At 34.1% G+C, this 23,363-nt stretch overlaps 1 protein-coding gene and 1 pseudogene across 1 annotated transcript; both read right to left on the reverse strand.

The window, feature by feature from the left end:
- Positions 1-3,059: 3,059 nt before the first annotated feature.
- On the reverse strand, positions 3,060-4,032 carry LOC103239511 (ribosome biogenesis protein WDR12-like; annotated as a pseudogene).
- A 13,024-nt stretch (positions 4,033-17,056) lies between these two features.
- On the reverse strand, positions 17,057-17,550 carry LOC103238804 (large ribosomal subunit protein eL32). Its single transcript, XM_008004156.3, has one exon. The coding sequence runs from the start codon at positions 17,503-17,505 to the stop codon at positions 17,098-17,100; it is 408 nt and encodes a 135-aa protein (XP_008002347.1). The 5' UTR covers positions 17,506-17,550; the 3' UTR covers positions 17,057-17,097.
- Between the last annotated feature and the right edge of the window lie 5,813 nt (positions 17,551-23,363).

A 23,363-nucleotide genomic window follows, 5' to 3' on the forward strand; every position in this document is an offset into this window, starting at 1 on the left:
AAGACACCTGGCTGGTCTGTGCTACAAAATTGATTGCTTGCTTGCTGGTGGAAAAAATCCCCACACATGTGGTGTCAGAAGCATGCTGTGACAGTATAATGGGAGAAACTGAGTTTGTTTTTTCTACTTAAACCATTCATGTTTTTAATTCTGTCTTAACCTAAGTCATATTCATTCAACAATGTATGACTCCTATGTCAGGTATTCCCTGGTCATAATGTTCTCTAGCCCTTTGATTTGAAATTCTGACTTACATAGCATGCACACCTTTCTCAGAACACTTAACACATCTATAGAGACATTAGGCAGGAGGAATAAATTGTTACCAGGAAGGAAGGCAGGAAGAAGAGACAGGAAATAAACTGTTGTGTTCTGTTGTGTACAAAGCACTGTGATGGTTACTTTATCTTTAACTCCTAATAACTCCAAGCAGTAATTGTCCTGATTTGGCAAATTGGAAAACAGAATCAGGTATGGTGATTCTGACTTTACACCCCAAGTTCTCCTCCAGCCAACTAGGGCATGCTGTGCTAGTGTTGTCAATATTACAGCAGTGAATTCAAAGTCAAGTGAAAAAAAATCTCAGCTACAACAATCAAGGGTGTTAGAAGATAGTGGTTAAGAACACAGGCTCAAACATTAGGTGTCCTAGGTTCAAATCCAGGTCTGAGATATATTAAGTTTATGACTTTGGGCAATTTATGTAACTTCTCCATGCTACAGATAGTTCATCTGTAACAATGGGATAATAAGTTCTGCTTCTCAATTTATTATAATTATTCAGTCAGTTAATATGTATAAAATATCTAGGTGAGTGTTTGGTTCACAATAAGAGCTTTATAGATTTGCTAATAATGTTGCTGCTTAAAATTAAACCTGCTGGATAAAATGAAGATAATTTTCTGTCCTAGAACTATAAAGCATCTTTCTTTTTCACTGCTGTGCATCTTCTACAAACAGGACATTGTGCATTCCTAGCAATCCCTTTTCATCTTAATCCTTCAGTCTAAGAATTTACTATTCTAAGTAGAGTAGAATTTTCTGCAGTTTTTCTTTTCAGTATTTATGTCTTTTCTCTCTTTTTTTTAGCTTTTAAGTTCAGGGGTGCATGAGCAGGATGTGCAGACTTGTTACATAGGTAAATGTGAGGGTTTGTTATACAGATTATTTCATCACCAGGTATTAAGCCTGTATCCATTAGTTATTTTTTCTGATCCTCTCCCTTCTCCCATCTCCCACCCTGATAGACTCTAGTGTGTGTTTTTCCCTCTATGCGCCTATGTGTTCTCATTATTTAGCTATTTTTTCTAACTTAAAGTAATTTCTCTGTATGATGCTTAATTTTATGTGTCAACTTGGCTGGGTCACATTACACAGATATTTGGTCCAACTTTATTCTTGATATTTATGTGAGGCGCTTTTGGATGGGATTTACGTTTAAATTATTGGACTTTGAGTAGAGCAGATTACCTTACATAATGTGAGTTGGTTTCATCTGATTAGTTGAAAGCTTAATAGAAAAAAAGGCTTGATAAATCCTATTCCATCACCACCCCAAACTCCAGCAAGAGGAAATTTTCCAGCAGACTGTCATCAAACTTCATCTGCTCTTGCTGATTTCTGCAATAAACTGTCTTCAGACTTAAACTGCAACCTCAGCTCTTTCCTGTGTCTTTGTCTGTTGGCCATCTTGTAGATTTTGGACTTGCCTGTCTCTAGAATTGGGTGAGCCAATTATTTAGAATGAATAAATATATTTCTATATGAACACACATTCTATTGGTTCTGTTTCTCTGGATAAACCAAATACATCCTGGTTTTGCATTTTCTGACTCTAATTTTTCTCAAATTTTCCCCTCATATCTTTGGTAATTTGGTATTTTCTCCTGCCCAGTAAAATCAATGAAGAAGAAAAAGGCCATCTGCTCTTTCCTGCCAACTTGGATAGGAACATTACAAAATTCACAAAATAAAGGACATATTATTCAACCAATTCTCTTGATTTGGGAAAGGAAAGAATCCATACATTTCTTTCTACCTTCCCATTCTTTTCAAATGAAACTAGTAACGTTTATCATGATTTTTTTTTTTAATGCTAAGAATATTTTTGATAAATTGAGTTAGAAGACCAAGCAATCTTCCAGAGTATTTTCCCTTTTGGAAGTAGCATTGGCATGAATGAGTCTGAAGAAAGAGGGCCATCATAAACAGTCTCACATGGGCTCACATAGCAGCTACTTCCTTATCTTTTCCCCATTTAAAATCCATAAACTCTTTGGAACGAAACCCTTTTGTCCACAACATTCCCAGAGCACGTACACATTAAATCCTGAAGTTTTATATAGTTGTCTGGTACTAGAATTAACTTCAAGGGACATCTAGAAAAAAAAAATGCTAGACAATATCAGCATAGTATCAGATAATAATAATTTAAAAAGCAAAACAAAATACTATGTTTAAAAAAAAAAAAAAAAAAAAAAAAAAACTGTTGAAAACAGCCAGGACAAAACATTGCAGATAGCTACAGTGCTGTCTAGAAAAAACAAATGCTAGACAATATCAACATAGTATCAGATAATAAAAAAAACAAAGCAAAACAAAATGTAATGTTAAAAAAAAAAAACTGTTGAAAACAGCCAGGACAAAACACTGCAAACAGCTATATAGTGCAATGTTAAGAATGTGGGATCTGGAGACAGGTACTACAACTTTACCACTCACACTTTCTTAAAAATTAAAGTTTATGTTTTTATTTTGTATTTGTAATGTACTCTTTTATGGAACTTCAAAAGAAAATCTTAACTCAAATTAATACCTTTAAAAAGAAGTAAAAATTCAGTTTATTTTCAAGAGTTTGTATAGGGTAGTAAATGCAGGCCACATTTTATATTTTGTAAACACCAACTATTCTATTATAAAATAAAAAAGTGATATGTTAACTATTATAAAAGGTGAAACTATTATATAAACTTTAATCTAAAAGGCTGCTTTCTGAATCTGCATCAATGTAATTTCATGATTCTTTACCAATATTTATAAAAAGAAACTCTATGATCAAATTATAATTCACCTTCATGCCCCACATGGGAAGTGATAGGTGAATATCAGTAGGAATATAATTCATTGTCTGCTCTTCCACTGAGGAGTAGCCCTGTGTTTGTCCAGTCTACACTCAGAATTTTGTCTTCATGAGCGCTAGATCATAGAATGGAGCCTTAAAACTTCTTGTATTCTGCAGCTTGACAATGTCACTTAAATATACTGAAATCAGCTGCTGTTCCTGAATAGAAGACCATTTTACTGATGTCACCCCGTCTGTATGTGAAATTGGGGAAAACAACAGCAAAAAAACTATCTTTAGTCTAGGGATCCCAGTTTTATATGTGTGTCTGTGCTTCCAGATACTAAACATTTACAAAGTAGAGAATAGAAAATACAATACTTTATTTCCTGACAAAGTTGAGTTAAGACTGCTGAACTCAACATCCCACACTCTAATTGTGTGGTCCCAAGATGCACTGCAGATTCTTTCAACATTTGACCACAGAACTAAGGAAATTGCTTCCTTGTGGCCAGAGAGGGTTGGCAAAAGAGTCCTCGTTAGTCCCAATTGCTCTGTTTTCTGTTTCTTTCTCAATTTGTGGATTCCCCCCATTTCATCTTCTTTATCTATAGGAACTGTAAACTAGATATTTAATATTTTATCTCATCAACCACTGCAAAATATAGTTTCTGAGCTATCAACAGCTATATAGTCTACATTTCCGCATGATCTCTGCAGCAGTGTAGGGCTTTCCCTGTTTCTCATTAAATTCTACTCCAATAAGACAATACTCTAATCAATGGAAGAATTCAGTAATAAGCAAGACATACTGTCTTTTTTCACCCAGGCCACATTTTTCACAGCATCTCTCTGTCTCAAAACCATCATTACGGAGTTCTCTTCCAAGGATCAGAACCCAGAAGTCTTATCATAAGAACCAGTCAAGGTACATTCCTCTGACCCTTTAATTGAACTGCTCCAGTCATCATAGAATATGCATTGCTCTGGCTGGTGGGCAGTGTACTTCTCCACATATTCTAGTTTCAGAATCTCTTCTGATGAGATGATCTCCAGGTCCACGTGTTTGACCAAGGAAATTAGCAGAAACTGGCCCTCAGTAAGGAAATCAACTCCACATGTGTGTAGAACTCGTATTTATCCTTCAGCAGTTTATTCATGATGTTACTAAGGTCAGCTACTTCAGAGGCAGCAGAGACTGAGAAGAGAACATCATCTGTGATATATTTCTTGTTATCACTGTAGAAGCATGTTTGGAATGGAGACATGGCAGGGAGTACACACAAGACTTGCCCACAGGAACATAGGGGTTGATATTCAGAGAACAAGAGCTCTGGTCTCTTAGGATTAAAAAATGGCAGCTCAAAATTAGACTGAATATGTAAGAGAGAAGCTCCATTTGAAAGCTGGTTTCCACTTTGTTTCCTTATATCTCTTCCTATATTTTTAATTAATTATAGAATCACATATATTTGATTTTACAGAAGAAATATAGACAGATTTAATGTACCTTAGTTTTCCCCAGTGGTAATGTTCTGCAAAACTGTAGCACCATATCACAATCAAGATATTGAATTGATGTTAATACTGTGAAGATATAGAACATTTTCATCACAACAAGGAACTCTAATGGCTGCCATTTGTAGCCACGTTCACTTCCTCTCACACTCCCAACTCTACTCTCACCATTCCTAATACCTGACAACTATGAATCTGTTTTCCATTTCTATAATTTTGTCATTTCAAGATTGTTATATAATTGAAATCATACAGTCTGCCCCTTTTGGAATGGGCTCTCCTTACTCTGCATAATTATCCAAAGATTCCTCCAGGATACTGTGTGTATTAATAGAGATTTTTTCTTACTATTTCTGAGTACTATTCCATGTATGAGTGTACTAGTTCATTTAGTCAGTCACTCATTGGAGATCATTCTATTTGTGGATGTTTTATATATATACACAGATACATATATACATACATGCACACATATGTATCTGTGTATATTATACACAGATATCACAGATATATATGTACACACAGATATATCTGTGTATATATATCACAGATGTCAAGATATATATATCTTATATATATCACATATATAACTAGCACATATGTATGTGATATATATATCACATATATATGTGACACAGATATATATATGTGTATATATATAAGTTTATTTATCCACTCATTGATTGATGGGCATTTGGGTTGGTTCCACAATTTTGCAATTGTGAATTGTGCTTCTAAAAACATGCAAGTGCAAGTACTTTTTTCAAAAGTGACCTCTTTTGCTCTGGGTAGATACCCAGTAGTGGGATTGCTGGATCAAACTGTAGCTCTACTTTTATTTCTTTGAAAAATCTCCACATTGTTTTCCATAGTGGCTGTACTAGTTTACAATCCCACCAGCAGTGTAGAATCTTGTATCTGGAAATTTGCTGAATTATTTTATCAGTTCTAGGAGGTTTCTGGAGGAGTCTAGAGTTTTCAAGTAAACGACCATATCATCAGCAAATAGGGACAGTTTTACTTCTTCTATACTAATCCCTGATCACCATACCCAAGGCAACATCTACTGTTTTTGATTTTTTGATTATGTCCACTCTTGCAGGAGTAGGGCAGTATCACATTGTGGTTTTGATTTGCATCTCCCTGATCATTAGTGATGTTGAGCATTTTTTCGTATGTTTGTTGGTTGGTCATTTGTATATCTTCTTTTGAGAATTGTCTATTTATGTCCTTAGCCCACTTTTTGATGAGATTGTTTGTTTTTTTCTTACTGATTTGTTTGAGTTTATTGTAGATTCTGGATATTAGTCCTTTGTCAGATTTATAGGTTGTGAAGATTTTCTCCTACTCTGTGCGTTGCCTGTTTACTCTGCTGACTGTTCCTTTTGCTGGGCAAAAACTCTTTAGTTTAATTAGGTCCCAACTATTTATCTTTGTTTTTATTTCATTTGCTTTTGGGTTATTGGTATGACTCCTAAAACATGATAAATGTAAATAAGTAGAGAAATAAATATAAAAAGATGTATTTACTTACCAGCTTTGTCCGCTGAAAGGCCTGAAAGTTAACAAGCACACCTCAGAACTTGGCCTTATATACCGATTTTTACTGAAAATGAAATTGGAGCTCTTTTGGAGAAATGGTTGATTCCAAGGCTAGGGGGAAAGAAAAAACAAATGAGCATTGAACATCTTGTTATTCCAGAATATAAGAAAGTGATGACAGAATGATACAGCCATGTCAAAAGAACCCAAAAATTAGTTCAAAGTATCTCCCACTGATCCAAACAGGAACACACTGAGCATTCAAAGGAATAATTATATTAGTGGATTATAAACCATTGATTAAAATAAACACCTATGAATCTACACTGACATAAATAAATAATTAAATTCATCATATGATGAGGAATAGGATAATTATGTAGTTTCAAAGTACCTCTCCATGAAATGCTTATTTACATAGAGAAAAAACTGAGTATCTTTGTAGTGCAGAAGCCTAAAGACCCCACCCTCATTAGGTGATTACTGTTAATTTCCCCTGAAATGGGACAAATTGTCATTGTGGGTCCATTCACAGAATGCAATAAGAAGGCATAATATCTCTACTGTTGCAAAAATACATAATATGAATCTCATCCTGAAGAAATTTCAGACAAACTCAAATTGAGGAAAATTTTGTGAAATAACTGGCCTTATAATCTTCAAAAACTTCAACATCATGCAAATTAAGAAAAGAGTAAGTAGATGTTCTTGACTGAAAGAGACAAAAGGGACACAAAGTCTATGTGCAATTGGAGTCCTTCAACTGGATCACTTTGCTATAAATGGTATATTTGGAGCAACTGATGTGATTTAAATCTGATGATGAGATTATAGTAACATATCACCTTAGTAGGAAATATTAGGTACTATTTCGGCATTATTTCTATAAAATGTTTCTACCTATAATAGCACTCACCTCACTACATTCTAATTCAAAGTAAAGTGTCCTAATTCAAAGTAAAGTAATTGGATTTTATCATTTATAGTGCGTAGTATGGTGTTTTATGGAGCAAACTATAAAATGAATAAAAAAATTATCAGTTTAATTCAAAGGTAAAATAAATTCTAGAATGTCTATATTGTTAAAAAGTATACTCAGCAAAAAATAAAATTCAATGGCTAATCAGGGAAACCAGGCATTTCTTAGTCTAAAGTGAGAAAAGAAATCTAAATCGTTCCCAAATAAAACCTTTTCAATGGAAATTTTAAATTTTTTGAAAAAATTATTTTAAATATTTATACAGGTTAATCCTCTTGCTTCCTAAACTAATAGTGAATTACAGAAATTAATTTTGTGCTCATTTTACATTCCAGTATATATACATGTATATATCTGTATTAAGTTTTCAAGCTGATTTTTTGAATCTTCATTTTTGTGTTATAATTGTGTGATTGCCCAATTTTTTTTTCTGACTGAATTTTGCTTATATTCTTTTTCCATAGCTATTTCCATAGCCCCTTTTAACCTTTTGATCCAATAATATTTCTACTCCCCAAATATTTGTCAGTTTCACAAGAGTAACTCTTTCAATTACCTTGTATAAGGACACTTGTTTGAAACCTTTGATTGTAGCAGTAACACAAATGACAGAAGGAGGGAATTGAAAGTATCCCTTTACAAAATTATGAAGCAATATGTGAAGTGGTATAATATTATTTGAAGATTAATGATAATGATGTTTATTGTAAACTCTAAGGTAACTAAATAAAAGTAAGAAAATAGACATAATTAATAAATAATTAGCCAATAGTGAAACTAAAGGGTTTTATAAAAACACAAGAAGTTGACAGAAAAAAATAATGAGGAACAAAGACACAAAAAAGATCCACAACATAGAACAAAACTACCAAAGGATTGTAAATTTCAACCCAGCAATGTGAATAATTACATTAAATGTAAATAGTCGGAACACACCAATTAAAAGATAACTATTGTCCGGCTTGATACAAAGTCAACACCCTCGTATGCAACACCCTTTATGTACAAAGACATAGATAAAAGTAAAAGAATATAAAAATAGGTGGTACAAGCTCCAACTGGAAGAAAATTGGAGTGGTTATATTAATATCAGACAAAGTGGGATTCCAATTATTTTAGTAGTTACCTTAGAGTTTTCTTTAGGTAATTTCATGGTTTTAGCCTCAGATTGTCTTTAATCCATTTTTATTTGATTTTTGTGTATGATGAGAGATAGGAATCAGACCTACTCTTGATCTATCCCCCCAAAAAAGAGCCTAAAACCAAGTCTCAATGAGATTCATAGGACAAAAAAAAAATTGATTTGTTCGAGAACAAAGAAAACAGATTCTGTTTACTTTTCATCAGAAATAGTCAAAACCAGAAGTCATTTAAAGTGACATTTTAAGTGCAGAAACTAAAAAACAAAACAAAACAACAAAAAAAGAACAAACTGAAAAATAGAAAAAAATTGTTGACAGAAAGTTTATATGCAGTAAAAATAACTTTGTAAAGCAATGTTTAAATGACATTTTTATAAAAGATGAAAACTGAAAAAGCTTGTCACTACAAGACATGATAAAATATCTTTCAATCTGAAAAGAAATGATAGTAGATGGAAATTCAAATGTACAGAGAATAAAGACCATTGGAAGTCTGTGAGGAAACTGTTTTCCAAGGTTAGTTAATTAGTTGCTCAACATGGTCATAAATATCTCATGTTTTGTTCTACCCTCCAATTTGACATCCATAAAAAATATCATATGCAATATGTCTGTCAATGTTCTAAGCATCACTTTTTGACACAACTACTTGAACAAGTGGAGGGGATAATTTCCCTGAGTTTTTAAGGAGTGAAAAAACTTTTACCAGAGACTTTAGAGCAAGTAACTTTGGCCCAAACTGAGTCATGTGTCTATTATCTAGCCAATCACAGCCATGGTGCTTGAATGGCTATGATTAATTTATAACAGTCACCTGAAATGGAGTACATTACAAGGTTTCACATTGAAAGTTCTCACTTCCATAAGAATGGAAGCTCCAATGTTCACTCCAAGGTCTAAATATTTTTGTCTATTTACCTTCCACTAAATAATGCTATTTAGCTCTAATTGGCAGTCCAATATTTACATATTTAAAATGGGAATTATTCCAATGATCTGTCTTTGAGTGGTTAGCTGTGAGGTTTTAGGAATAGGTAACAATATGCTCCACTTTTTATAAAAGGTCACAAATCTTTTATGAAAACTGTGAGCTATAAACCTTTAGTTCTCAGGATGAATTGAAGATTGAGGGAAGAGAGAATATAGAAGCAAACATCTGAAATACATTATTTTGAGAAACAAGATCAGAAAATGTTTCCCCGTGGCATATGGGTTCACTTACCTCTAACTACAGAAGCAGGAACTTCATCTTTGGGATCTCCAATGTAAAATATTCCCAAGCTATGATGAATACTATTGGCCAACTAGGTCAAAGAACACTAAAGATATTCAATCTGCCTTCAGATTTAGCTCTGTCCACAGTAAATGTTTCTGGGATTCTGGGTTGATTCTCAAAATTTTCTTAATCTTTTATCCTTTCCACATTCTATAGGCATTATCTTTTGTATCTCAAAGTTTTTACGATCAGTTTCTAGCTTCTCTGCATCCCATATGGACACAATTAGGGTTGTCTTTACTAAGGGCAACATTTTGAGCAACAACAGACTCTCTCAGTATGCACCTCCCTCTGTTTACTCCTCTCTGCTTTCTGTAAGACCTGTCCCTTCTTGCTTCTTTCATTCCAGATGTCCTTCTGCAATCTCCAACTCCACAAAGCCTACCATCCTTGCAGACCTACTCAATGTCATCTTCTTCAGCAACACATCCTTGATCAATTGTTCCTAGATCTTGAACTGTAGTTACACATCTCAGAAAAACTTTTAGACATGCAGAAAGTCAAATGTTTGAGAATGTTTATGGCAGCATTGAATGCAACAGTGAAATCTTGGAAACAAACTAAATGCCCAATAACAGTACAATGATAATTTTATTTTGCTGAGTGTCTGCAATAGAATACACTAGAATGAATAATTCAGTATATACGGCTTATACATAACATAAATAAAATAAAATAATATAACAATTAAAATGTATAAATTAAATCATGTTTACCAACTTAAATCTCAAGCCAAATATTAAGGGAAAAAAAGAACATTTTAGAAGAAGTTTTGTAGTAGAATAATATTAATGAGATACTTGCAAACAGATTAAACATTGTTTAGAGATGTATGCATGTGTGCAGATATATAATTTTCACAAAGGAACACAATTAGGAGGCCATAGAACACAAATGTTGAAGTGAAGAATAGAAGAGAATGATCTTGGAGACAAACCTAAAATGTGATAAGTTCACATCTGCTTAGAAGAAGAAAGGTGCATCTTTCAGATTGCACCATTAAAAAAAGAGCTATTCAAAGAAATGAACTTAAATTCTGTCAAATTAAAACATAATTCTTTACCATTGGATTATCTGTCTTGTCTCTACTGTCATATTTTACCAAGAACACTTTTCTTAAGCTCATTCATATTTGAATTTCATATGCCTTGTTGTTAACCCAGTTTCTGACTGAACTCTCAGAACCTGGTGTACACTTAAACTAAGCTTTTCCATCACCTCAGCATTCTTTCCAGAAGTTGACTTTGCCCTATGTGCTAGATTATTCTATCATTGATTTGGTTTTGCCGAAAACTATGTTGGCTATAATTGCTCTTCTTTTAAAGTGTCAGCATAGAGTTAGTCAAAAGTAAATGTACACAAAATTGGAGAGTCAAGATGACATGACTGTATATTTAGAAAACCCCATTGTCTCAGCCTAAAATCTCCTTAAGCTGATAAGCAACTTCAGCAAAGTCTCAGGATATGAAATCAATATGCAAAAATCACAAGCATTCTTATACACAAGTAACAGACAAACAGAAAGCCAAATCATGAATGAACTCCCATTCACAATAGCTTCAAAGAGAATAAATTACCTAGGAATCCAACTTACAAGGGATGTAAAGGACCTCTTCAAGGAGAACTACAAACCACTGCTCAGTGAAATAAAAGAGGACACGAACAAATGGAAGAACATACCATGCTCATGGATAAGAAGCTCACCTTTCATTCTGAAAGATGCACCTTTCTTCCTCTAAGCAGATGTGAACTTATCACATTTTAAGTTTGTCTCCAAGATCATTCTCTTTTATTCTCCACTTCAACATTTGTGTTCTATGGCCTTAATATTGTGAAAATGGCCATACTACCCAAGGTAATTTATAGATTCAATACCATCCCCATTAAGTTACCAATGACTTTCTTCACATAATTGGAAAAAACTGCTTTAAAGTTCATATGAAACCACAAAAGACCCTGCATTGCCAAGACAATCGTAAGCCAAAAGAACAAAGCTGGAGGCATCATGCTACCTGACTTCAAACTATACTACAAGGCTACAGTAACCAAAACAGCATGGTACTGGTACCAAATCAGAGATATAGACCAATGGAACAGAACAGAGCCCTCAGAAATAATACCACACATCTACAGCCATCTGATCTTTGACAAAGCTGAGAAAAACAAGAAATGGGGAAAGGATTCCCTATTTAATAAATGGTGCTGGGAAAATTGGCTAGCCATAAGTAGAAAGCTGAAACTGAATCCTTTCCTTACTCCTTATATGAAAATTAATTCAAGATGGATTAGAGACTTAAATGTTCAACCTAATACCATAAAAACCCTAGAAGATAACCTAGGTAATACCATTCAGGACATAGGCATGGGCAAGGACTTCATGTTTAAAACACCAAAAGCAACGGCAACAAAAGCCATAATTGACAAATGAGATCTAATGAAACTAAAGAGCTTCTGCACAGCAAAAGAAACTACCATCAGAGTGAAGAGGCAACCTACAGAATGGGAGAAAATTTTTGCAATCTACTCATCTGACAAAGGGTTAATATCCAGAACCTATAAAGAACTCAATCAAATTTACAAGAAAAAACAAACAACCCCATCAAAAAGTGGGCAAAGGATATGAACAGACAATTCTCAAAAGAAGACATTCATACAGCCAACAGACACATGAAAAAATGCTCATCATCACTCACCGTCAGAGAAATGCAAATCAAAACCACAATGAGATACCATCTCACACCAGTTAGAATGGCAATCATTAAAAAGTCAGGAAACAACAGGTGCTGGAGAGGATGTGGAGAAATAGGAACACTTTTACACTGTTGGTGGGATTGTAAACTAGTTCAACCATTGTGGAAAGCAGTATGGGGATTCTTCAAGGATCTAGAACTAGAAATACCATATGACCCAGCCATCCCATTACTGGGTATATACCCAAAGGATTATAAATCATTCTGCTATAAAGACACATGCACACATATGTTTATTGTGGCACTATTCACAATAGCAAAGACTTGGAATCAACCCAAATGTCCATCAGTGACAGACTGGATTAAGAAAATGTGGCACATATATACCATGGAATACTATGCAGTCATAAAAAAGGATGAGTTTGTGTCCTTTGTATGGACATGGATGCAGCTGGAAACCATCATTCTCAGCAAACTATCGCAAGAACAGAAAACCAAACACGGCATGTTCTCACTCATAGGTGGGAATTAAACTATGAGATCACTTGGACTTGGGAAGGGGAACATCACACACCGGGGCCTATTATGGGGAGGAGGAAGAGAGGAGGAAGAGGGATGCCTTTGGGAGTTTTACCTGATGTAAATGACCAGTTGATGGGTGTTGACGAGTTGATGGGTGCAGCACACCAACATGGCAGAAGTATACATATGTAACAAACCTGCACTTTGTGCACATGTACCCTAGAACCTAAAGTATTAAAAAAAAAAAAAATGAATGACCTTCACTCTCTGAAGGTCATTCTCAGAGATGATAAGGGTCAGGTGTAGGTTTAAGAAAGAGTTCCAATTTGTCTTCCACCTTTCCCACTTATGCAGCTCTCCTCTCCTGCTGCTATCTCTCCTGACACAAGTCCCCTACCAGGAACTTTGCTGTAATCTTATAGTGGCAGAAACCATTCAGAATCCAAATTTCCCTATCAATCCCTTTGTTTAGTTTTAATCAAGCAGCTGGATAGAGATATTTCTAATATTCAGGTTTCCCAGAAAGCTACACCCTTTTCTTCTGTGTCAGGGCTAATGAGCATCTTTCCTCTGATCTTTCAATTACCATTCAGACCTTGCTTCCCCATTTCCTCCCACAATTGGGCAAACTCTAATTCCTGTAATAAATATCTATCCCACAGTCCTCATAATGATTGTACTTTCTTAGTTGAAACAACCATCATCCCCAAACCTGAGTTTATTCTTCCCTCCATCTCCTCATAATAGCAAGATTTGTGCAGGAAGTAGTATAATCACATTAATTATCTCACGAGTACAAAGTAATAAGCCTACCAAAATGACTTTCCACTTCTCCACTTTCACCAAGAACTTTTTGTCTTTTATTCAGTAAATTTATGAGACTGTAATGATTTTCCTGTGTTTGGAATGAAGCTTGTTCTAAGTTGATGGAAAGGACCACATTGTTTGCATGACAGATGTCCTTGCAAAGCAGGAGAGAATACAAATAAGTCTTAATGGTGTTAACTTGCTGATAGTATTCTTCAATAAAATTGTCTTTTCTTGCAAGAATTGGGTCCAATACTCATAAACACATATGATTGTGTTAATCAGCCTTGCTGATTAGCTATAAAGATTACATTTGGAAAGCATTACTGATTAAATTTCAGTAACTGTTGCCTGAACCTTCCAGATAAGAATTAGCCACCCCAGCAACCAAGACTAATAAAACCATTGTCAAGTCCTGGACCCTCTTCTGAGCTCCCAATAAACAGTAATCAGGATCTGGAGCTTTGACCCAGAACAAATTCACAGAACTTGCTTTCTTGGCTTTGCAAATAAATTATTATGTAAATGTATATGCAGTTAACCTGTACAACTGGCAAGTTAGCCATATAAAAATAATTGCTTTAGCAAGAAACTAGAATTCTTGGACAACAGAAACAAGAAAAGCATTACTTGGCATACTGGTAAGAAAAAATAAACTTCTGTCAATTCAGGACCTTCTATACCTTCACCCACCCTATAGCCCCATCTGTGTTATGTGTCAATTAACCTACTATTAAACAACCAATGTAATTCCATTCCTAATCATCATCAGATTTATCATATATATTAGAATAAGTTAAATCTTTGAAAGGAAAGTTATCCACTAATATAAAATCCAAATATATCCACTAATATAGCCTTCTAGAGAAAGGCAATATATTTGTCTCTACATTTATATAAATATAATATTCAACATTGATTTCTTATATATTAATCATCAGAACTTAATTATATTACTTAAGACATATAAGTCTCAGTTTCCTAATCTGGAAGATGGGAATAAATATCATATTCACCATATAGGGTAATTGTGAAGATTAAAATATATGATTATGTTATTCTTAATACAATGTTTAGCATATACATACTTATGTAAAAATAGATTTTATTAACTTATTTTATTCTTTTTTTTCATACAGAGAAACACTCAGATCCTAAGGGTACTCTTCATTCTGTCTTGAAAACTATAAATAAAGTCCCCAAACATTTTCATCACCCAAATGTATTTGTGTCTCTTCTCAGTTACTCCCCCACTCCAGGGGCAACCACTGGTCTGATATTTATCACCCTATATTAGTGCAGTAGGTAGATTTTAAGATGAATCCCAGGAAACAATGCTTTTCATAGTCTCCTCTGTAAACGTGGGAGCAACCTATGACCCATAAACATTTTCATATGAATAGAGTTTTAGAGTATGTTCTTTTCATTATTTGACTTCTGTCACTCAACTCAGTATTTTTGAGAACTATCCATGTTGTTACATGTATCAATAGTTTGTTCCTTTTAATTGCTGTGTTGTATTAGAGTTCATGAATATATGTATATAGCACTTAATATTCTTATTGATGGTACTCTGGTTTATTTCTAAGTTTTGAGTATTATGAGCAATGCTATTATGAAAATTAACATAAAAAGTGTTTGTAAACATATTTGTTCATTTGTCTTAGTTACATATATGAGATTGTAATTACTGCACTGTTATGTAAATGGATGTTCAACTTCTATGACAAAATGGCCAAATTGTTTTTCACATGGTTGCATCAGTTCATACCATAGCCAAAAATGTATGAGACTCCCAGTTCTCTCCAACATTTGGTGTCGTCAGTCTTTTACATTTTAATCCTTCTAATGGTAATTTAGTCTTTAATTTTGCATGTCTAATGATATTAAATTTTTTTGTGCTCCTTGGTCACTTGTATATATTATTTGGGAAAATGTTTTAATCCTCCTCAATTTTAAAAAAAAGCATTTTAAAATTATTTCTTTGCAACTGTTATTTGCACATGTTTTATAAAAGCCCTTTGTTGCTGTAAACACAATAAAAATAAATAAGAAAGTTACTTATAATTGAAAATAAATTATTTTTAATTACTTACTTATTTTGGGTCCCCTAAAAAATCTTTGTCTAACCCAAGATCACAAAGATTTCCTTTTATGTTTGTATTCTAGCTTTATTTTTCTAGCTTTTATGTTTAGCTTTATATTTCACCACGCATTTTAAAACTAAGATATATGAATAACTAATAAGCATATGAATAGGTTGTCAACATCATAATTTATTCTATTTATCACATAAATTCAATATAACACGAATTCATGTGCAGTAGAGTAGCTAATTGAAAATAAGTGACAGAACAAAATGTTGGAGAAGATGTGGAGAAAATGGACCTCTAATACATTGTTGATGGAAGAGTAAAACGACACAGTCATTCTGGAAACCATTTTAGCATATTAATATAAAGTTAAATACACAGCTAACGTATAAAATGTATTAAATTTCCAGGTTCTTACTTCAGCAAAATTAAAGCATATGCTCATAAAATGACTTGCACTGTAATATTTCTAGCAGTTTTATTCATAGAAGCCAGTATTTTGTTGCAACCCAAATAAATGGACATCAACAAGTGGGTGGATAAAACACTTATGGTACATTCATGTGATTAAATACTACTCTGCAATAACATAAACGAATTTTTAAAAATATTACGATAACCAAACATACCAGCAGCAACAAGGCTCATACAGGATTATTCTATTTATAGGAATTTTTAAAAAAGGAAAATCTAATTTATGATGACAGAAAAAAGAACAGTGATTTCATTTTGAAAAGAGTTAGTATTGACTCCAAACCAAATTTTTTTTTTTTTTTTTTTAGATGGAGTGTCGCTCTGTCACCTAGGCTGGAGTGCAGTGTGGCGCTATCTCGACTCACTGCAAGCTCTGCCCCACGGGTTCACGCCATTCTCCGGTCTCAGTCTCCCGAGTAGCTGGGGCTACAGGCGCCCGCCACCACACCTGGCTAATTTTTAGTAGAGACGGATTTCACCATGTCAGGATGGTCTCGATCTTCTGACCTCATGATTCGCCCGCCTCAGCTACCCAAAGTGTTGGAATTACAGGTGTGAGACACCACTCCCTGCCCTCGTATCACTTATTATTAGAAAAGTGCATGGATAATTCTTTAAACAATAAAAAAATTGTCTATAATTATTACCAATTACCTTCTAAAAAAGTAATTTTTCTAAAATTTCTTCTCAATATTTTTCTAATAAATAGTAGGTAAATGTATTTCTTTTGTGGAAAAACAATATTCTAGATGTGTTTATTATATTAATATTCTAAGTTACTCACTCTAAGATTTTTAAAGAGATATTATATATTAGTAAAATTGTTAATTATTTAAATTAAATTATTTTAATATGTAATAGTTAGATAATTTATATTCAGTATCATTAGCACATATGATATATGCACATTGTTAAGTAAAAGGGGAAATTTTTTTTTTTTTTTTTTTTGCAGTTTTTACATTTATTTAAACAGAAAACGTGCACATGAGCTGTCTACTCATTTTCTTCACTGCGCAGCCTGGCATTGGGGTTGGTGACTCTGATGGCCAGCTGGGCAGCTCTTTCCACGATGGCTTTGCGGTTCTTGGAAGAAACATTGTGAGCAATCTCGGCACAGTAAGATTTGTTGCACATCAGCAGCACTTCCAACTCCTTGACGTTGTGGACCAGGAACTTCCGGAAGCCACTGGGCAGCATGTGCTTTGTTTTTTTGTTGCTCCCATAACCAATGTTGGGCATCAAGATCTGGCCCTTGAATCTTCTACGAACCCTGTTGTCAATGCCTCTGGGTTTCCGCCAGTTACGCTTAATTTTGACATATCGGTCTGACTGGTGCCGGATGAACTTCTTGGTTCTTTTTTTGACGATCTTGGGCTTCACAAGGGGTCTGAGGGCGGCCATGATGCCGAGGAGGAGATGGCTGCCACCGGAAATTTTTATAATACAGTATATAGTATAGTCACATGCCCCATAGCCACTTTTTACTCAATGACTGACCTTATATACGACTGTGGTCTCAGAACATTATAATATTGTACTTTTACTGTGCCTTTTCTATGTTTAGACACACAAATACTTCCCATTATATTACAATTGCCTACAGTGTCCAATAGAGTAACGTGCTGTATAGGTTTGTAGCCTAGGAGTAACAGGTTATGCATACGGCCTAGGCATGTAATAGGCTCCACCATCTAGATTTGTGTAAGCACACTCTGTGATATTCTCACAACATGAAACCACCCAAAAACACATTTCTGAGAATATTTCCCTGTCATTAAGTGATCCATGACTGTGTCTAGTGTTGTATTACAAAGATGTAGAATTGCCAGCAGTACAACTCTAGATCTTACTGTAACTCTTTTTTTTAATAGCTTTATTGAGGTATAATTGATATGCAATAAACTGAACATATTTAATGCTTACAATTTGATGAGTTTGGGCATATGCACACATTCACGAAACCATCGCCACAATCAAGGTAATACACTATCCATCACCTCCCAATTTCCTTGTTTCTCTGTGTGTGTGTGTGTGTGTGTGTGTGTGTGTCTGTGTGTCTGTGTTAAGAATGCTTAACATGAGATCTCTCCTCTTAAGAAAACTTTTAAGTGCATAGTACAGTATTGTTTACAATAGGCATTATGCTGTACAGCAGATTTCTAGAATTAATACGTCTTACATAAACAAAACTTCATACTAATTGAAGAAGAACTCCCCATTTCCTTTTCCTCCAACCCCTGCTAACCACTATTCTCTGCTTCTATGAGTTGGAAGACTTCAGGTACCTTGCATAAGTGGAATCATGCAGTATTTGTTCATTTATGATTGGTTTATTTCATTCAGCATAATCACCTCTGGTTTCATCTGTGTTGTTTCAAGTGTCAGGATATCCTTATTTTTAAAAGTTGAATAATATATTAATGTGTGTATATACCACATTTTATTTATCCATTCATCTGTCTATGGACATTTGGTTTCTTTCTATAATGTGGCTATTGTGAATAATGCGACACAAAACATTGAAGTACAGATAGCTCATCCAGATCCAGATTTCAATTCTTTGGGTACATACTCAGAAGTAGGACTGCTGGACTGTATTATGGTTCTACTTTTTATTATTTTTGAGAAATCTCCATACTATTTTCCATTAGCAACTGAATAATTTCACATTCTCAAAAGTAGTGTAGAAGGTTATAATTTCTCCACATCCTAATACTTGTTATATTTTTGTGTTTGTTTGTTTTGTTTATAACAGCTATCCTAACTGGTGTAAGGTGAAAACCTCATCAGTTGATTTGTTTCCTGATGAATAGTAATGTTGAGAATTTTTAATGTACCTGTTGAACATTTAAAATGTCTCTTCAAGTCCTTTACTCATTTTTAAATTGGGTCATTTGTTTTTGTATATCAAGAGGTAGTATTTCTGTTTTTCTTTTTGTTTGTTTTGTTTTAACTTGTATTTTAAGTTCAGGGGTACATGACCAGGTTTACTACATAGGTCAGCTTTTGTCATGGAGGTTTGTTGTACAGAGTATTTCTCACCAGGTATTCAGTCTAGTATCCATTAGTTATTTTTCCTGATCCCCTCCCTCGTCTACCCTTCACCCTCCACAAGTTCTGCATGTGTGTTGTTGCCTTTCTGTGTCCATGTGTTCTCATCATTTAGCAACCACTTATAAGTGAGAACATGCAGTGTTTGGTTTTCTGTTCCTGTGTTAGTTTGCTAAGCATTGTGGCCTGCAGTTCCATCCCTGTCCCTGCAAAGGACAGGCATTCTTTTTTATGGCGCATAGTATTCCATGGTGTATATGTACCATGTTGTCTTTATTCAGTTTATCACTGATGGTCATTTAGGTTGATTCCATATCTTTGCTATTGTGAATAATACTGCAATGAACATAAGTGCGCATGTGTCTTTATAATAGAATGCTTTATATTCCTTTGGTTATATATCCAGTAATGGGATTGCTGGGTTGAATGGTATTTCTATCTTTAGGTAGCACTTTTCAAAATAAGACATAGATGCCGAAGTTCTTTATTGTAACTCTTGAGTCATTCAAAAAGAATTTCCTTTCTTTTTGAACATCAGCAATGTCTATTTAATATAAGTAAAGTTACATTAAAACTTTCAGCTAACATCAAAGGACCCAAAGTACTTCTGTATATGACAGAAGTGAAGAATTATACATGTACTCAAATATACAGAGCTCTAGCTCATATATGGAAAAAACTATTTTACGTTCTTTAATACACATTTGAAAAATATATTTTAGAACTGATGTTAACAATTAACTATGTGAATGGACATATGTGCAAACCTATATTCTTAACTGTGAATTTTTTTAAACCATGTTTTCTAAATCCTTTGTAGACATTATTTTATATATAGCCCTTTGCCTCCTTCCAAAGTAGATAACATATGCATCAGAAATGACTTGATTTTATGTCATATTTTTCTTAATATCAAAATTTTAGGTTTAAAATATGAACTACATAATCAAAAGATGATTTTTAAATCCATGAAAACATACATTAAAATAGAAACAAAATTTTTGCCCTTCCCAGACACTATTAATACGTACCATGAATTCTAAGTTTATTTCTAGTTTTCCCCAAAATATACATAGCTCCACATGTCTTGTAACCACTATTATACATGGTTCAGTAACTCAGTTATCGCTGTGCAAATAATTAAGCTTTAGATGATATAAGTGATCCACATACTGATGTAAAAACAAAGCAATATACTGATATCTAACTTTGTGTCTCATATATATATACACATATATATACACATACACACACCATATAATTGATTGATTGCATTGATGTATCACATTAATATTTTCCATTATTTTATCTTAGTTCTGTGAGTCTTACTGTCATGGAAACATTGATTCCCCATTGTAATCACTGCTGGTGTAAAATACAGCTGCCTAACAAATGTACACTGGAATGGGTTCTTTTTAGCATCTGTTAAATCTCAACAGTGTGTAACTGTTCTTTTTAGAGTGCATCAATCATGGAAGAGTGAAACAGAATTAAAGAGTTTAGCCCTTTTGGACTCCCTTTGTATCTAATTTAAGCATGTATGACCCATTGCTTTCATTGTTGTGCTTACAACAGCTGTTTCTTATTATTAAGAAAAGCAGCTTTGCGTGCAGAACATAAAACAATAAACGCTAGCCATGTGGATAGAGTACATTTGCTTCTAAAGGTTATAAATATACACTTAATAAAAAAGTAAGGTGATGCTAACCATATTTCACAGAGAACAAATGGTACCACTTCAGGCAATAAAGTCTAACACCTCCTGATCAAAAGAAAACAAAATAGTAAGTTCAACAACCCCCAACATTGCAAAAATTTGTGCAATTAATAAAATAAAATTACTTGGAAGGAGGTTAAAGGATGAAGTAGGTTCTTAAGGATTATGGTATAGAGAGAGCATGTTTAGGGTTTTTCCTAGAAAACCACATAAAGTAACTTCTAGATACCACTGGGAAGTGTAGAAATTATAGAAATGTTGTTGAGTGAATACAAGTGCTTATGCTGGAGACCACAAACCTTACTTGTATGTGCGCCAATTTATAAAAAATATTTTGGAAAAACTTTTTTCCATTCAATTTGTAAGTGAAATTCTATTACCTTAATAAGCGTAAGTGTTAGTAAATACGTTGATGATTTATTCTATACTTTAAAATTGCCCTGCATGTTGAAAGTTCTTAAAGCACAAATCACTGAGGCAACTTTAGAATTTTGTTGGATAGAAAATTTACCAATCAGGTGGAAGTCAAAATAACAAAATAGGTGTTATCAAAGTCATAACACATTTTTAAAATAACGCATGTTTTCAGAATTGTGCTATTTTCTTTAATCTCTTTTCAGACTAAAAGTCAGGACATTTCTAAGTGTTCTTTGCTGACCTTCATTGGTGAAGTGCTTACATAAGCAAATGTTTCTTTTTACTTCCTAGTAAAAATTCTGGCAGCTACTAGGACTTCAAAAAACCAACAGTCTATTTTATTTTTATTTTTATTTTTGTACAAATGATAATATTCTACAACGTCTCTTATTTGAGTCCTTTTCAAAATTTTTTTTCTCCAAAGTACATCTCCACTCCCTTGTTGGAAATGGTTTATCTTTTAACTTTTCCAGTTATACCTTATTTGTCATGCTTTCTATTTAAATTTAGTTGCTATAAACACTCAGTTAAAGAAAGTTGTAAGGCTAATACCTATTGTATGAATGTTTGAGAGCTCTTCAAAAACATGTGCATTTTTGGCCTCAAAATATTTTACAATATACTAGTAGATGAATTTGTTTGTGAATTCTGTGAAACAAGAAGCTATGCGCACCTTTGGGTCCTAATGACCCGGAAGTAAAAATTGAGTCGCATGTTGATAAACAAAATTTTTCCTTTTTCGTCCACAATTACAAATACTAGTTCCTCAGGAAGTCTTCCTTCTCACCTTTTAGAGCTCAGGGTGTTATCTAATGGGTACTCTAAGAAGACAGCTTGAAGCTCTCATCTTCCTCTGAGGATCAGGATAACCGTTATCCAGACAGGCATTGATTTGGAGCCATCCACTTGTCAATCCCTTCTCTAACTTAGGCAGAATTGGGCTGAAGCAAGGAGACCATGTCTATTAATAACTTACTCAATCTTGATACCATTCTTTTCTGTGTTATTCCCAAGGTAATGCTATATTCTAATCCCAACATCTCACAGAAGTTTGTCTAAAAACAGTAGCATCAATTTTAACTTATTGTACCTGTCTTTCTCTTCCCAGAATTCAGATATGAGTTCATAGGATTGAGCTAAGGGCAAGTTTTAATGAGAAACAAGAAGCTTTATTCCTTCTTAAGAAAGGAAGCTGACCATTGAGGGAGTTTATTCAGAATTCCTTCCTTCTGTGTACTAAGGCAGTATTTTACTGGGAATGTGCAGTTGGTTTCTTATTTAATGCCAATTTCACTATCCCATCTCTTCCCATAAGATGTTTCTACATTCTTTACACAAATAAAATTTTGGTAGTTCACTGTGATCTTCCAGACACGCAATATAGATTCAAGATGTAATCGTCTGTTGCACATTAATCCTTGTAATTACTGCAGCACCAACCAAATTCCTAAACTTAATATACAGATAATTAACACTTTGTTTATTAAATAAAATATCTTGGGCCGGGCGTGGTGGCTCAAGCCTGTAATCCCAGCACTTTGGGAGGCCGAGACGGGCGGATCACGAGGTCAGGAGATCGAGACCATCCTGGCTAACACAGTGAAACCCCGTCTCTACTAAAAAATACAAAACACCAGCCGGGCGAGGTGGCGGCACCTGTAGTCCCAGCTACTCGGGAGGCTGAGACAGGAGAATGGCAGGAACCCGGGAGGCGGAGCTTGCAGTGAGCTGAGATCCGGCCACTGCACTCCAGCCTGGGCGGCAGAGCAAGACTCCGTCTCAAAAAATAAATAAATAAATAAATAAATAAATAAATAAATAAATAAAATATCTTTAAAGAATAAAGTAATTATTTATTCTGAATTATGAGTCATTAGTAATAGTAACTAACATTGAGTCATTATTGTATCTCTTTTATTTATTTATTTATTTATTTTTATTTTTAATTTATTTTTTTTTAGAGGAAGTCTCGCTCTGTCATCCAGGCTGGAGTACAGTGCCACGATCTTGACTCATTGAAATCTCTACCTTCTGAGTTCAAGTGATTCTCCTGCCTCATCCTCCCGAGTATCTG

This window comes from Chlorocebus sabaeus, chromosome 11, assembly GCF_047675955.1.
Source record: "Chlorocebus sabaeus isolate Y175 chromosome 11, mChlSab1.0.hap1, whole genome shotgun sequence".
Classification (NCBI taxonomy): domain Eukaryota; kingdom Metazoa; phylum Chordata; class Mammalia; order Primates; family Cercopithecidae; genus Chlorocebus; species Chlorocebus sabaeus.